Below are 17,723 nucleotides of genomic sequence, written 5' to 3'. Positions count from 1 at the left end.
GGCTATAATCTCCACAGCTCACCAAACCTACCCTCTGAGAGTTTGGAAGCCGATGATCAATAGAATTACTGGCATCCTGCAAAACTTTGGAAGCAGTGCCGTTTCTGTACTTTTTGCCTTTTAATCGATTTACAAAATGCAGTTTTGCTGAAGGTTTGGCAACCAGTGGTTTCTGTTTAGCAAGAATTTCACTGTTCCAGTTCTGAACCTAAGAAAACAAGAGTCATGGAATTAAGCCTTGTGATTTTAAACTACCTATACAGTTACCTCTTATTTGCAGCTGCTTTTCCTCCCCAGAATGAAGCAGCTTTACATTGTTTAGTTCATCCAACCACGGGGTTGTTGGTTCTACTATTTGACCTGTGATTATTGAGCTCTTGTTACCTGAAGCAGGTTAGTACTGTTACTGAGCAGTCTTACAACTAACTGTAGAGTGAAACTGGATTGATTAAAATGTGGTCAAATAGTATATTTAATCAAACACGCGAAAGTTTTCTTTGCTGACTACAGCACAGGAAATGTAGCTAATGTGAATGCTAAAATGCAAACACAGCTGGCATTTCCCACCTGACATTCTTATAATCAGAAAGAAAAAAAAACACCATAGTTTTACAAACCATTAGAGCAAAATAAACCCTTTTACAAATCCAGATACAAAACCAGCCTTCTATGAAGTCCTTGATACACACAAAATTCCCATTAAAGATTGAAAAGGAAGAGAGAGGAATGCCAGCACAAGAGCAAACAGGAATAACCATCTCGTTTCATTGAAAAACAGAATGGGTAGTGTTATCAACCTGACAGGTTTTCCGTAACTTCTCCTCTAAAGTAACGGGATTATCCACAAAATTTACAGCTTTCTCTAGAACTGACAAACTTTTATACTAGCTGAATAAACCCACACCTTTTTCTTGATTCAACATCACAAACTGTGAACAGAGTTACAGATCTTTCGCCAACACTGCCTACCCAAGTGGATTGCCTTTTAAAGGCTAATTTAAGATCAGCACACAGATTCCAGCTCCAAGAAGATGGCATCCTGTACAACCAAACCATAATGCTGGTGTCATACGCTGTTCTACACATCAAAGACATTTATGGAATGAATTTTTGGAATCTACTAAATGAGTATCTTGGGAAAAAGCCCTTTGTAAGAGCTAAGCTGCAATAGTCAGTTAATACTTTATTGCAAAATCCACATGAAAATATTGTGGTATATTTAGGGCACACACTATCACAGGCTATGTATTTCAGAAGTTATCACAGATAAATAAGAGTCAGATATTAAGAAAATACAGCTGACACTGGCCAAAAGCTTAGAGGTTCCCTGCAGAGAAATCACCCTGGACTAAACCCAAGATCTTTTTAAATCAGTACACGAAGAGGCTCTTCAGCATCAGTGCTGACTTGAGCTATATCAACTGTCCAGAGGTAAGCTTTGAGATGTAATTTCCTATTTGATAAACATGATGGCAGGCTTTGCATCGCCTGAAAAAATGGGAATTAGCTCAGCATGGAGGGAAAAATAGCAATTTCAGTCTGCCGCTGGAATCATTTATGTAGAACTGCCAGCCCACTGTTTAAAAGCAGACAGAACTTGAAGGAAATCTCTCAGATTGACACAAGGATTTTAATCAGGAACTCCCAGCTCCAAGCGATTTCTCTGAGCCTGGGCAGAAGTTACTTTACCTGTCTACCTGACTCAGTTTCAGCATTTTGGAAATAGCATCCTTACTCAAGATGGATGCTGAAACTCCTAACGGCTCGCAAGCTGACTGAAATCCCAAAATGAAAACAACGTGTATTCCAAGTGCCTATAAAATGACTGTATCCAAAGAAAAAAAACATTCAGAACAGCAGAGCTAAAGCTTAGGAATTTTACTGTGAATCACTTTCCTGCTGCACCCTCAAACCACTTTTAAAGAGGACTGAAAGAAACTGATGCACACCACAGGACCCTGTTCTTATTTGTGAGGGGAATCAAGCAAGTTTTCCACAAGCCACAAGATGGAGACTGTTACCTACATGACAAAAATATTGTCAGAATTGTTAGAACTGCTTTTACCTAACTCTTAACGATCAACTAAATTAAAAGGGGCATGCGAACGACCCATCAACATTCTGCTGAGTTCTTTGAAAAGTTGTTACGTTTAAAACTTCTGACTATTTGTAACTGTTGCAGTTAGACCCTAAGAAACATTTCATTGCAATCTCATTGGCAGAACAGAAAAAAGGAAAGTGCCAACCTTTTCTGGTGTTAATTTCATAAGTTCCATGTTCTCCATACTGTGGCGGCGCCCTACTCTCGGTCTTGTACCTTCAAGAAAGAATCAAGTTCATCATCTTATCATTAACATTTATGGTGTCACCTTCAACGCTGTGGCTGTACACTTCTAAGGTCCAAGGTATAGCGATTCCAAGTTCCAAAATAGCGCAGTTAAACGTAACAGCAGAGAATAAGTAGCCACTAGTAAAAGCAGCCTTCAAAACCACACTGATATAAGCAACATAAGACGCTTTCATGGGACACAGAGAAGGACCGTGGATCTCTGAACAGAGGAACATCAAATGAATTGGGTTCTACTGTAACCCCCAGCACCGCTAAGACGGTAGGAAGAAAAAAAGGAAAGACAAATTTGGCAGCAAATAGATAAATCTCCACATCTGAAAAAAAAAAGGTGATGGTGGGAGAAGGGACAATTAGAAACGTGAGGAAACTAAGCAGTAACCTGTGATTCACAATGTAAATCCTCCAGAAAACTGCAAGAAACAACCGTTTTTTGCAGGGGAGGGGGAACCCCACATACTCAACCATCTGCAGTCAGAAAACAATGCAAACGTTAAATACTTGAAGTTCGCTGTTAGAAAATACTGCAGAAATAGGCACGTACCATTAAAACTGTTATCTACCACATGGCTTTCTGACATCATGGAGCTGTTTGTGCTGTAGCTTAATCCAAGAACCATTTGAAGATCTGAGAGATTAAGTCTAGCAGTGAGTTCCCCACTTCTATCTCCTACCTGCAACCAAATAAAATGAGCAGTTCTATTACTGTAACAAAGGATACACACGTGAATATAAAGCAAACCTTGTCCTCTAGATTTCTGGGAGAAAAAGGCTGAAAAAGTTTTCCTGGTTGAAAAGAGAGAATCATCTTGTTAATGAAGTAGATAACACCAAAAAGGTATGTAACAAAGCCTAAAATAACCTCTGCTAGGCTATTAAGTTGATTCCCGTGCTGACATTATTGGAGGTGGCACAAGAACTAAGTAGCTGGTTGCAGTGAGACATGGCTGACAATTTGGAATCAACTAGCTCAGAAATTCTTCAAAAATCCATTCCATATTCAAAATGACATGCATGGGCACACCTAAAGTGTAAAGTCACCGCATAAGCGAGAGGAAAACCCAACCAGCCAGCATACACAGAGTGTGAAAATCATACCTCTCTCGAAATCTCCAAGTGCCTTTCTGCAAAATGCATAGCTTTGTCATGATTTCCCAAAGCAGTGTAAGCATTCCCTAAACTCCAGCATGCCCTTCCTTCACCAATTCTGCAAAAAATAAACATGTTTTCAATTATACCTTTACCTGCTGAACACTAGGGGTCAGGTTTTCATAATATTGCCACAAGATTGCTGTGCCAAGAAAAATGAAGGCTATCATCAGAAACCATTCCAAAACCAACACATTAAGTATTGTATTTAAAGGAGTGTGATCTGGGTATAACCATAAATATGAGCAAATCTAATAAAAATTTTCATTTTTAAGCTCACAGCAAATATAAGTCACTCAGTTTTGCAAGCATGGAACATTTTATAACCTACTTTGCTTTTCCTCAGATTGCATGTCTTCATTATTCTTCATATATTCTGCTCATTGAGTTAGAATTGCATTTAAAAATTTTAAAAAACCTCAGTTGTACCTGACATTCTTAAAAAGGCCTCTAAAAATCATGATTAGAAAACAAGAATTACTTGCTACTGTATTATTCTCCTTTCCCCATCCCTTCACAGCTTCTTAATTTACGGAAAAGTAGGAGATGCATTCTTGTGAAGGTATGCAAAATTATTACAATGAAGTCATGAAGAAGAAAGATTTGCTTTTCTTTTCCTTAATTTACAAAGATGATGCTGACAGAAGAAGATGCAGACATAGTAATTCATCAATTCATCTTTAATCTCACACTCATTAGCTGCAATACTTTCATGAGTAATTTTTTTCCCCCCCATATGAAAACTAGAGCCCAGCATCGTAGGGAATTAACATTAATTCAGCTGTCATATACAGAACAATGACAGCGGAGTTAGAGGTAACAGGATTTGTTTCAAGTGTCATACATACATTAAACAATCTCTTAGGGCTTACTTATCATTTAATTCCTGAGCAATCACAAGGTGTTTCAAATGATAATCAATTGCTTTTTCATAGTCTTGAAGCAAAGTGTATGTGTTCCCAAGGCTGTAGCAGGCCTGTGCTTCCACAGCTCTGTCTTTAAGCTGTCGAGCCAGCTGTAGTGTCCTCCTGAAAGAAAGGGTTAATCACCTCAAAAATCACTATAAGGAAAAGTTTTTAGAAGCGTACTTGCACAACTGAAAATTGGTTATACAAATTAAACAAACTAGGACACCAGGCTGGCAAATCAGCTGATAATAAATTACTATCTTGCAAACTCTTACAAGATACTGTCTGTCTTCCACTCCCCTTCACTGCAACCTATTTCCATTTCCTTTATTAGAGAGCAGACTGATCCCTCAAACAGCATCTTCTAATCCTAAATTTATTGCTTCATCAATAATTTATAGCAGCTTTCTTGACAGTGTGCTATTGAAACAGTTTAGTACCAGCATTAGAATAAGTACTGTATATTCTCCATCAACATGAGCAAGACAGACCTATAACCACCCAGCCAGCCTGCCTCTGCTGCACAAGAATGCGAATGCTAAGAATGTCTAAGAGTGCTACGCCTCTGCTCAGTATTGAGGCTTTTTCCCTTTTCAGAGCTTCCCAGGTAAGCTCTGAAATCCATGTAAGATGCTAGTAACACCTATATTTTATCTTTGCTGACCCTGTATTTTCCCAAGTTACAGCAGTTTCTTCGTGGTGCAGAGATCAAGAAAAAAGTCTTGACTGAAAATACAGACTAAATATGTAAAATCACGTTGATACGCACAACCTGTCTCTGCTGCTGAGTACACCCGAGACATCTACGCATCTTGGGCGTATTAAAGTTACTCAGATCATTCCAGAACTTGCCAAGAACTAAAACAGTAACGTTGGTTCTGGAATAAAGGGGAATAAATGCCTATCAACGGATGTCTACAGTGCTGATAGGAATCTATTTAAAGTAACATGAAAGTTTAAAAAAAAGATTAATACTGCCTCTCCCTTGAAAGAACTGGAATAGTTAAACACTATGGAAAATGTTGGTTTTGCTAAACAAATGCAGCTCTTTAAGTGTATTCTGAAGAGTGAGCTGAAGTACCAGGCACAGCAAAAGTAAACAGTACAAGAAAAGGTATAAATTATATAGCAGTCAACTAACTTGTAGTATTCAGAAGCGGTTTCAAATTCACCCAGGAATATGTAGGCATTTCCAAGATTGCTGTATGCTCTTCTTTCCGCTGATCTATCACCAAATTCTTTTGCAATTAGGAGACGCTTAAAAATGTGAAACAATTGCATTATTTACTCAATTTTGTACCTTGTAACACACATTTGCGTACAGAAATGCATGCCTGTAGTTTTTCCACCGTGCATCTTTATCTGTTCTTTAGGCCAACAATGCTTGAAAAGAACAGCCAAACCTGAAGCTGTGGCATTAAGATTTAAAACTTACATTAAAAAGCTTGCGACAAGATCCAATGCAATACAGGTACTTAAGATCAGGAGCAACCAGTGATAATTTGCTAGAACAGAATTCCTTACTAGCACATTGTAGTACCTGTTCATGGGCCAAAACTGCACTCCTGAAGTTGCCCAGAAGGTAGTGTGTGTTTCCCAGATTTCCAAAGGCACGTCCTTGTGCTGCTCTATCGCCCAGCTCTGTTACTATTGTCAGGTTTTCCCTGTTTTGGGGGAAGTGAGAAGGGGAAGGATAGTGACTTTTAAAAGGTTTTTTTTACTGTGCGGGTGCCAGAGCAGTGGCACAGGCTGCCCGGAGAGGCTGTGGAGTCCCTTCCCTGGAGACATTCATACCCTGCCTGGACATAGTCCTGTGCCCCCTGCTCTGGGGGTGCCTGCTCAAGCAGGGAGTGGGACGGGATGATCTCCAGAGGGCCCTGCCAACCCCCAGCCAGTCTGGGATTCTCACAGTCATCTAACTAATAATCATCATCATCATCTTTTAATTCATTTGAAGGAAAAGGTAGACGTATTCTACTTTGGCCTGTTTTAATGGCCTTTATGCAACCATAAATCTTCCGCCGAGTAGGAAACATTTCCCATGAGATACCAAACCTAACTGCATTCTTACTCAAGCTGGTGTGCTCACTTCTAATTATAGAGCTATGTTGTATACAAGTATACTGAGGTCTTGTTGTTGTCTCAGTCTGGTTTGAAGACTACTACTGGATTCTAACAGAAGAGAAGGACTTACCAGGTAAGAGATACACAGAAAATGAGGGCATAGCAGAAAAATAGTGCACTCTACAGTTTAAAGGGAAAAAATTCACAGGTACCGCTGTTCTGAACAGAAGTGTGCCACAGGTTATTTCATGACAACACAAATCTCCTAATACACTAATGAACTAGATAACCATATCCTCTCAATCCCCAACACTTAAAGCTGCTACTTACTCATAATAATTTGCAGCTTTTTGCAAAGCGTTTTTCACATCATCTGGAAGTTCCCCTGGATCATGAGTCCCAGCACTAGCTACATTTTTCCCTTTAGAGTGATACACATTTCCCAGATTATATAGTGCTCTTGCTTCTCCAACCTAAACCAAAAGTAAAATAAGGCATTAAAATCTTATGCCTCAAAGTCTTGTATCACAACAACTATAGTACAATCCACAGATGGGGGAAAAAAAGATTTTTAACTAGTTGTCAACACATGCTTTGCCTGTTTTGAATATGTTCTCATCACCCACCTTACTCCCACCCAGTCACATCCCTCAATCAAATTGTTTTGCAGACTACTTCCTTTTAAGGTGCAAGATACATAATAATACTTGAGGCCAATTATCAGTAAAAATTAAATTTAAAAAACAAACCAACAAAACCCACAAAACTGGATAAAATTAATCTGGATCTATAGTCTTCCAGACACAAACAATTATCTTACAACTATCAGATTCTTACTGTCCAGAAGAAATACCTGAACATTCAGTATTTACCTCCCGCTGAAAGTGACACACTCATTACCAATAAAACAGAGCTCAGTAATATGTATTAGCAGTTTATTTCCAGATTCCTAAGCAATTCTTACCTTATCATTAAGCTCTCTGGAAATATCCAGATGCCTCTGACAACAAACAATAGCTTCTTCAAAATTCCCAAGTACCTTTAAGGTGTTGCCCAGATTCCCACTAGCTTTAGCTTCTCCCAGTAGATCTCCAATTGTCCTAGAATTGTAGAAATAAAGGACCCAGTAAATAGCGTATAATTTGAAACCAAGCAGATGATCAATGTAGACAATCAAAAGAATTTATGAAAAAATATTACAATCATGTAAATATGTGTTCAGTTCAATTCATATCTAAAATGCACTCTCATAAATATTGTTCAATCTGTGGTTGCAGACATTTAATTTTGTTGGTGCTGTTTGTGCAACAGCTAGTATTCATGGTATTGATCACCTACTTAACATAAAAAAACCAACCAAAACCAACAACAACAACAAAACCCAAAACCCCAAAACCCCTCACTTCTTTTAGGAAAAGAATAAAGAGAAAATTCTTAACAATTATGTAGAAAGACAGTCCCAGCATTAGAGAGAGAGGTTCAACTGTTTCTGTATTTTACTTGACTATCATCGTCTTATGTTATTTACAAGACATAGCGACCTCCCAGAAAGCTTAGAGGTAATGTTACATTTCTAGATTCTAAATGAGACTAAGGTAGAAGACTGCCACTGAACCACTCAGACTGTGATAATCTACAAATAACACAATGAAACACATTACCACAAGGTTACAGCGCTTGAGCAGGTTGAGGCGGGGGGAAGAATAGATTTGTCCCTAAATTGAGGTTAAGTACTTTAGGTGTCTGTGTCTTTTATTGGATCTATACCAAATAATTAAAAGTCAGATGCATAAATAGTGTATGGAATGCACAGGGGTTTTATATTTCACAATAGCATAGGTATTACTCAGAGAAACATGAATGAGTTCTGTCTAGTTAACAAGAGAGCCAGCTTAACATTCTGGAGCACCAGAAAGACTGAGCTTTAGAAACTGGAAAGGGTAAAGAAAGGGTGGATTTAAAGAAGCCAGTTAATTATTCACAAACCTGGTGAGGCCTCACTCAGTACTAGGATTACAGTGCTAGACTGAGTATTAGCTTCCAGGTTAAAAAGCAATCAAGTTAGCTGCCAGACCCCTCTGCCATCACCACATTCACTCATTAGCTGGTATTAATAGCAGGGGTTGGCAGGAAAATGAATAGCCAACTGCTCATCTCTACAAGAATGGGATGAAATGGAGAACATGGTTAAAGAAAGTTACAACGTTACCTTGCAAGAGTTAAATCATGGTGATGGTATTCCAAGGCCTTTGCATATTCATGCAGGTAGAAATAGGCATTGCCTAACTGGCTGTAAATAGCACTGAGTGTTTTTAAATCTTCAGTTCCAACCTGAACAGCTGCTTCAAAGAAAGATACACCAGCTCGGCAATCTCCTGCTTTACACAGGCGCTCTCCTTCCAAAGCCAGCTCTAGGCAGGAAGCCTCCATCCTGCACAATTTAAGTAAAAACAAAACGGTCACTCTAAACATAGTACTTTGTCCCATAACCTGTGTTCTGAACGGGTTATTTTACTCAGAGGGTCCCTATTTGTTTAGGACAGGGGGTCAGCACCATAGTACAAGCAATGAACGTGGTACTATAAAATTACAGGAACTAATGCTGAAATGGAAATGGGAACTTGAACAGTGATGAGCAAATGAAACATTAGAGCAAACAGCTTCAACTTTTTTTTTTTCCCCCTTTTGTTCTTTTTATGTCCCAGGGAAGAAATCCAAACACTACTTTGTCCATATGGAGCACCTGTAGGATTCAAAAATATAGAGTTTTCACCATCTAGATAATATCAGAAAAGTGACCTAAAAGAAAATCAAGCTATTCTTGGCAAATACCGATTTTCACAAACATAAACACTTATTTTTAGGTTGATACCATAGTTACCTGCAAAATGTCTTACAGAAAATACTAAAAATCAAATATTCCTGTGTATCAAAGACCACGACTACTTTTCCCAAAGTTGTTTCCTATGTAATTCAATACTCCTTGGCACTTCACCATTTCCAGTAGTGGCACCGCTATGAAAATTCTCAGAGAGTAAAGACAAAAGATCTATACTGAATTAACAACAAAATATGTCGGTTCACGTTACTTAACTGAGATGCCACTGTTCCAGAAGCTACTGGAATATTTTTTATTATGAGCAAATAGTTGTGTAGTATACTGCAAGCAATAAAGCTACTCAGTGAATTAATATGTAGCAGAATTTGCAGAAGATGACATTCTGAGCAATGAACAAAGAAACCGTTAGAGAACTGCAGCTGCCAAAACACATTCACATGTATTTTTGCTGCTGTGAATTCAGGTGTACAAAAGGTAACATTTCAGCATGTGTAACTGATCATATACAAACATGTCCTACTTTCCAGTTCCGAGATGCAAGGGAGGTAGGGGAGAGGAGGATTAGAAGGAAGACTTCAGGGTCTTGATCTCGAAGCAATATGGTTCTCTAGTTTTTTCAAGATACATGCACTTTAAAAAGCTCACAAAACACCATCATTCTACTTTTGAAAAATATTTCAAATAGAAAACTCCGTAAGAGACATTCTGTGTTTAAAAAGTGTGTGCTAATATTGCCAAAATGTGGCAATGTGTATATTATTTTGAATTTTTCTTCAAGATGGATTACACACTAAGTATAAGGGCTGGCACTCCAAAACAGAGCATTTTATGTAGTCAAATATATCCTCATTATGTCATAATTTGATATTTACCTGGTTGTAAGAAAAAACCTTTTAGAATTCTATTCCTAAAACCATTTCCCTTCATATGCACAGATCAGTAATAGCAACAATCAACTGTTCACTGTTCCAAAAGTTATTTTAATGGCAACACCAGAAGACAGCTGTTTTGAGAAGACATCGCGATGAAGTATTTAATGTACCTGCAATGTTTACATTTCTTAACTTTTCTAAACTGGGAAAAAATAGGTTTTACAACCTTCTACTCAAATCTGAGCAAGAACGAAATATTTTTGAAAAATCCAATGACTTTCAAGAGAACTAGAATAATTTGGATCATAAGTAAAATAAACTACCAACACAAAATAGTACCATACCTGCTGGTCTTCGACATTCCACAACTTAAGCACAACGAGATAACAGACATATTTAATTTTTGCAATTAAAAATACTGTATGCTTGGTTGTTGGTAAAGATGCGGACAGCAAATGATAACTCAGGCATGAAGTCCTTCCCAGGCCCAGCTTCTCAGGTTGGATATCCATAACACATGCAGTATTTTTAGGTTTGCAAACTCTTCTCAGAGAAGTTAAAGCATTCCTATTCACTAGAACGCACAACCAGGTTTTTATTACATTGTGCATGTGTTGAATGTAAGACAGAAAAAAGGCAGAAATTATTAAGTACAGTGAAGTACAGGCAGAAATGATTACACCATCAGCAACTGAAGGTTTAAGACTTAACACGCTTCATTGGGTAATCTTAATCCTATCCAAAGAGGTTCTCTCCGGGCACCTCATGTTAACTGACATGTCCAATTAAAGTGACAGCTAGAAAATATGGTGCTCTTTAGTGCAAAGATTTAGACCATTACACAATCACATTGATTTCTTTAGATTTTTTGTTTTAATGGCTAAAAAGGGCAGAGCTTTCAGCAAAACATGTATGTGATGTAATAATAGTTAAAATACTGTACCGCACTCCAGTTTTGTAAGTTAATTTATCCTGTTAAAAAAAAAAAAAATCCATGTTTTGACTCGCAATGGTGACAAATCAGCCACCTAATATATGAAGGCACAGTTTAAAAAGGTACAGAGACAATATCAGAGAATTATATGGACCAGTAATTTTCCTGATATACTGCATTCGATTCATTTCACACTGTACAAAAAAGATGGCCAGATGCCAAGGCAGCATTACCATTTCATCAAGGAACAAAAAACAATCTTTTGACTTTGCAACCCTAGACTTCATGTAACTTATAAAAACAAAAGATTTGATATTTTCATACAAAACATAAGTAACTATGAAGCTAAGGCTTATATGAGGCTGTTATTAGTGTTTCAATTCAACCCAAATTACAGGAAGTAAATGAGAATGAGAATTAGTAATTGTTTGAGTAAAACAGAACCCAAAATTTAACACTACTCTTGAGTGCAACTCTAGAAAGTTTGTGTTAACAGGTTTCCAGAATCTGTACAGCAAATTAAAGCTATAATTCCATTTTGATCCATTTTTAATGACCCTCTACAACTTAAAAGTTTAAATAAGCTATAAAACAAAAGAACAGAAATGAAATATTTATTTCCACAGCTGCCTGTACCCAATATTAATATTTTATTCACATTATGTAAGAGCTATAGAATCATTAGTTATTTTAAAAGTTTGCTAGGCTTATCTATCAAGTACCAAGACTGGACTCAGATGAAGTTTGGTTTTGGTTTGGTGCTGTGTCTCCCCCCTGCCATTACTTAAAGGACTGTTATGAAAATAAATACAACTTTAAAAAAATAGGGTTTTTTAAGATTTACATAGGTGTTGTCCAGTCAAAAACCCATCACCTCTTAGGAATGTTTTAACTGTCACTACTAATGGTTAAATAGCATGTTGGCAGACTACACAGGGCTAGGTTATCAATGATTTAGGAGAATAGGAAATTACTTTCTCTGTTCCCAGGGCTGAATTGAATTACTTATTTATTCAACACTTGACGACTAAACAAGAGACACATTGAATCCACAGAGACAAGAAGAGAACAAGGACCATTCATATGTGTACTTATAATGAAATTCTGTTCCTGCTAAACAGGATAATGTTCTTCCAGATATTGCTGTGGAAATACTCATACAGGGCTTAGTTTTGTTATTCTGTTTAAAGTTGCCTGGACCTGTTCTCTGAAAGGTTGGCATCTCCTGAATAATTTCTCATTTGTAAAACTACCTCGTCCTTTTCTATCCTTCTGGCTCCCTTTTCTTCCCCCTTGTTCTTCTCTGACCTTCATGATCTCTTTTGAACCTTTATACTTAATAAGAATATAAACCCTATGCATATCCACCCTAGCCTCCCTGGTTTTTCCTCCCATTTTATAGCCTCCCTTCCTTCAGCTGTTCTCATATTACAATACAGAACAGAAAACTAGTAAGAAATAAGGCAATAGAGGGTGGCAAGAAGACTCATGGATTACTACAATCTTTAAACACAATTAATTTAGATTTACTCCATTCAATTCCCACTACGAGGATTTTTTTGCCACTGAGGGGGAACAGGGCTGCCATGCAATTTGCCATGAAACATGTCACTACACAATGTACCTAGACACAAATAAAAAAAACCCTATTATGTGTCTTCAAATCAGATGCATAAAATTACTAACGCCAGAGCATCCTATAATAAAGATCACATACTATTCCTGACTCATGCCCGTATTCTTGGTTTCTACACATAATGCAGAAACATACCTACTGACCACTCCAAACACCACCACCTCCGCTGGAACACCGTGTTTAGTCAAACTAAGTTTGATGGCAAACTTCAAAACAAAACAGCACACACACATATGTGAAAGAACTACACACCTCAATTTTGGGTCCTGTTGCTCCAGTCAAGATAAAAGCAGTTATAAATTCTCAGTGTATGAATTTAGCAGGCCAAGACAAGTGAATTCTACAAATATTTACTTGATAGATCACTTATTAGTCCCATTTATTAACATCCACATTTTATTTTCAGTCACTAAACAGCATATTAAAAAGTAGTTTCCTTCTATGAATGTCAGCATTTTTAGAGCTGCTAAAGTGATACTGGTCAGCTGCAGTGGGGAGAAAGAAACAGCTTGCACAGTAAGAAACAGACCCGTAATAAAGCCTTTCTTTAGGAGTGGGCCACCAGCTTCTTTTTAAAGTCAGTTCTATTGGAATACCAATGGGAAGGAGAAAGCAGTCTGAGAGCCAAACAAGGCTGGGATAATGCTTATAGGTAAAAAAATTTTAAATACCAATAAATAACACCCTTCCCCCTCCCCAGTAATTTATGACCTATTATTTCCTTCATTAAATTTTAAACGACAACCAAATAAAATCTTCCCAAATTATAGCTATTAAATCATCATAAATTTTCTGTTCAATATACTGAATTAATTTGAAGTAGGACTACATCTTGGTGTTTTCAAACATTCATCAGACTACAGTCCTTACAGAAAGGTTCAATAAGGGCATTAATATTTCTGTTGTTAATCAGGATCATTCAAGCCTGTACTGAAATACAGCATAAAGTAGTAAGACATTTTGCCCTGACTGTGGTTGCCAATTTTTCTAAAGTTATTTTTGGCTTGTCAATTTAAATTTAAACCAGACAATTGGCCATGCCATTTTCTTCATCCATTTAATCTGTAATAGTACCCTGAAGAGCTCCTGCTTTTATTAAAGCGTGAGCAAGGATCTTCTATAGTTGTCTGGGGAGGACCAAGAGCATCAGGGGCACTGTGGGTAAACAAGTTACAGGAATGCTGGGAGGTAGATACATTCAAGAAACATTTAGCACAGAAGAAATATCATGCTCACACTCTTATGGATTCCTGCTATCAAAGCCACCATATAAAGATTTCAGCAAAATTAGCAGAACAGAGCATAAATTACAGTTTGCTATTTTTCTCCCTACTGACTGTGAAAAAGCTCTTCTTGCTGACTGCACTTCTACCAGAACAAACACTGTACTTCTGTGAAATGAAAGTGCGGACCAATCTAACAGCTATCTAACGCTGTCAGAACATTTTCAGAGTTAATTTTAAGGCATAGCATGTGCTGTCTTACAAACAGGGGTAGCGCTTTGTTCCTGTTAGCTAGCAAGGAAAAGGCCTCCAAAGCAAGGATGAACAGGGGAGAGGGTACAGGAAGCACGCAAGAAGAATCATGCTTTTAATTTGTTTTCTTAAAACAGTCATTCCAGTGTTCCAGCATCCCTTCCTAATGAATGAGCTGCAAGATTTACCATTCCAAACACCTGCCATTCAAATACCATGCACTACACAATGCTTCTGTTGTTCAGGTTCATTAGAGGGAGTCTGCAATGCTAGCATGTTGTCCCACATCTGCAAAAGGTCTTCAAGAAGAAAAATTGTAAAAGCTCTCAGAAGGGAAATCACAAACCCTCTTGACTTTTAACTACGGTACTTTTTTTAGGCCAAGGTATCAAAGCAGTTTTTAATCTATCAATCAAATATCTTCATTTTATGCAGGGAAAATACTGCTCTAGATGCTAGCACACATCAAAATTCATCATTTGTAGAAGCAATAATGGGACAAGCACAGAGAACTTTAGCAGACAAAACTCAACAATTTACATATGCAGTCCAAAAGCTAAAAGAAGAGAGAGCAGGTATTACCACGTAGGAATTATACTTCGTATGATTCTATCAGAAATACAAATAAATACCGACAATCATGTACTGTTCTGCAAATGCACAGAGTTCCAATACTATACAATCGTGTAATTATATTAATATAACCTACTATGGAACAAAAGCGAATTTTCATAGTTCAAAAATTGAGAAAAGCAATAAAGCCCAATTATTTTAGCTTTCAGTTTCAGTAACACTAGTAACAGAGATACCTAACTATTTGGTGTAACTTATTTAGTTTTCTGTTGTTAACAGCACTTATTTACCGATACTAAAATTAATACAGCCTTACCTGTATCGCACATGAAAGGAACGGTCTTCACGCATGCTTATCAAGACATTACTTTCCTCCATTGAGTTGCATTATCAGTAGAGAAAATAACACTGTTCTGTAGTAGAGCAAGTACTTTACTACGGAGAACTGTTGTCAGAACACCGTTCCAGTTAGTATGCTAATAAGTTGGAGTAAAGATATCCTAAGCTCCTGTTGAAAACTCTTCTTTATTACTAAGGTAAGGAGGTCACTGTCAGACACTTCTTAAACCTTCAGAAATGTGTTCAAGTTGTTTCATCTGTGGCCCTTTAAGCTCCACTCAGCTGTGTTTCTGCAAAGGGAACACAAGATGCTTGGCTTGAAGTCTCATAGTCAGTAACTCATAACCATTTGCAGCTGATGTAAAAGCATAACACTACTGCTACCAAGCAGGAAGCATCAATCAAGAACTTAAAGCCAACACCAAAACCTTCTACATACAGGAATGGCAATTCCAGTAGGCAAGCAAGAAAGCAAAGAAGGTTTAACAAAAAACCATGCCCTCTTTCTGTTCGAATAGTTTACCCTTGTTAGTGTTCTTTGGCATCGTGAAGTTCCAAGCAAAATGCTTAAAGGATGAAAGCTACAGAATGAAAGGCATAATATAAAACAGATCACAAACTGCTTTACACATAAACAGTACTGCTGAAACCCTGACAGTTTGCTGAAGTCCCACAGTAGTCAGAACTGGCTGACACAATCCCATCTGGAGATGATCCATTCTGGAGATCATCCCACCCAGAACATTATGAGAACAGAAGCCAGCAGAGGTTTCAGCTCTACTCCCCTTTTCCCTCCCTGCTCCCAAAAGAAGAGGGAAGGAGGCATGGGGGGGTGTTTTCTTTTGGGTTGGTTTTTTTTTTGGTTGTTGGTTTGTTTGGGTTTTTTTTTCCACACTGGCTTCGCATTGCAAAATGCGGCAGCGTTGTCGTATGAGCTCCAAACTCTGCTTCAAAGGGATTGCAGCAGCCAGCACTTAGACATAAGGTATGTTTAGGCTGGCAAGGAAAAGATTAACAGAAAAGAAACTCTGTATTCAAAAGTTTACCCACTTTTAAGTATATTTTTAGTAGAGGAGCTGACATATTTATTACTCAATACTATTATTACCTTCCTTTGCAAGTAAACATATAGTGTGTAATTCAAAAATGCATATTTCATCAAGAGTCTGCAGAGATGTCAAAAGACAAGAACAGAGCTCAGATTTAAAGCTGTCACCAGAAGAATATGCAACCCCCTCTATTTTTAATTGTTGATGTAGGCCATGTCTTTTCCTCTTGTTAGTTTTATCTGGTACCAGCTGTGAAGACTCATGCTTCCTATTGTACTCTACCTTAACGGCAGCCCTCGAACAGACCATCCACATTTTTCCCGTCAAAAACTGTTTTGCCTTTCCGTGCTCATCATTAGAATTATTTGGCATCAACAAGTGGGTGTGGGTATATTTTTGCAATTACAAAGTGTGACACATACAGTTTACAATACCACTGCAACCCACATACTGGGAAGACACTGTTACAGGTATTTACTCTCTGGAAGTTTGTCTGAACCTCAAATCAGATAACTCATACAAGCAGATAGCTGTAAGCCACCCAGTCTACAGCAATCACCCACGAGCATTCCTGCTGCTCGGCAAATGTAAGGGAATTGAAAGTTCTCTTCCACAGATGGATACTCTCGTGCAAATTACTACATGCCACAAACTAAAAAGTGTGTGCTTTGGCAACTGCCACAGATCATGAAATAATTACTATGGTAATTTGTTTTTATATTTATACTGTAATTGTAATTAACTGAATAATTTGTTTTAAGAAGCTTTTTTAAAAATAAAAAGCCAAATTTCATTAAAAACTAGAGCTCTATTTAAAAGTACATCAGAATTACTATATTTATTTAAATATAAGTTGTTATTATTAGCAGCACATTTCACATCAACTATTGATAACTTCATTTTATCTGATCTATGCTTCTGTCCTCATACTTCACCTCATCCTCTGGCTGATGCCACCATCTCGAACCACTACTCCTGCTTCCTTCCCACCTTACTGGCCATACAGCACATTCCTGGTCTTGGGAGGGTGATATGGACACACCCGAGTTGGCCAACACATCATGATCACAGATGCAACAAAAATTACTGGGTCTGGTCTTCATACCTCACTTCCTTCACCTATAACTCATTAGGATCTCATGTTGTACCTTCAACCATGCCAACATGTAATCAGTAAGCAAACTTAAAGCATATTAATTAGAGTGGTGAATTCAGAATTCAGGAGGTGGAAATTGATGGACCCTTCCACAGACAGTGTCTCTCAGGCATATACTGGCCTTGGGACGACTAAACTAGAGAAGGTAAGCCCTGGTCTTTCAACTGATGCACCTTAACTATTCAGAATATCTTGGTGTACCCAAGCCTTTCCAGAGCTGGTGATCAACACGAAATTGTCTCAGAGGACACAGTACTTCAGCAGAAAGCCTAGTGAATTAACAAAAATCGGGAGAAGTTCTCCTCTATCAGCATATCTAACAGTTAATTAGGCTTTCTCCTAAACTTGCATTTAATTAAAACTTCATTTAGTATGAAAAAAG

The 17,723-nt window shown here is 37.7% G+C and overlaps 1 protein-coding gene across 2 annotated transcripts in view; it reads right to left on the bottom strand.

Annotated features, from left to right (window-relative positions):
- Positions 1 to 17,723, bottom strand: part of GPSM2 (G protein signaling modulator 2) — a 31,902-nt gene that overhangs the window by 3,733 nt on the left and 10,446 nt on the right. The window contains exons 2-12 of one of the 2 annotated variants that reach the window (XM_075098297.1): positions 15,114 to 15,426; positions 8,678 to 8,899; positions 7,433 to 7,568; positions 6,799 to 6,941; positions 5,945 to 6,068; positions 5,546 to 5,661; positions 4,369 to 4,524; positions 3,446 to 3,554; positions 2,892 to 3,021; positions 2,247 to 2,317; positions 32 to 208 (exon numbers count right to left, since the gene is read on the bottom strand). In XM_075098297.1, coding sequence (XP_074954398.1) covers positions 32 to 208; positions 2,247 to 2,317; positions 2,892 to 3,021; positions 3,446 to 3,554; positions 4,369 to 4,524; positions 5,546 to 5,661; positions 5,945 to 6,068; positions 6,799 to 6,941; positions 7,433 to 7,568; positions 8,678 to 8,899; positions 15,114 to 15,175 — 1,446 coding nt within the window. In that variant the 5' untranslated portion in view covers positions 15,176 to 15,426. The remainder of the gene's footprint in view (positions 1 to 31; positions 209 to 2,246; positions 2,318 to 2,891; positions 3,022 to 3,445; positions 3,555 to 4,368; positions 4,525 to 5,545; positions 5,662 to 5,944; positions 6,069 to 6,798; positions 6,942 to 7,432; positions 7,569 to 8,677; positions 8,900 to 15,113; positions 15,427 to 17,723) is intronic. The other variant, XM_075098298.1, reaches the window with a different exon arrangement.

Source organism: Phalacrocorax aristotelis, chromosome 6 (assembly GCF_949628215.1).
Source record: "Phalacrocorax aristotelis chromosome 6, bGulAri2.1, whole genome shotgun sequence".
Classification (NCBI taxonomy): domain Eukaryota; kingdom Metazoa; phylum Chordata; class Aves; order Suliformes; family Phalacrocoracidae; genus Phalacrocorax; species Phalacrocorax aristotelis.
Note: the sequence above shows the minus strand (reverse complement) of the source record. Positions and strands in the feature narration are given on the sequence as shown.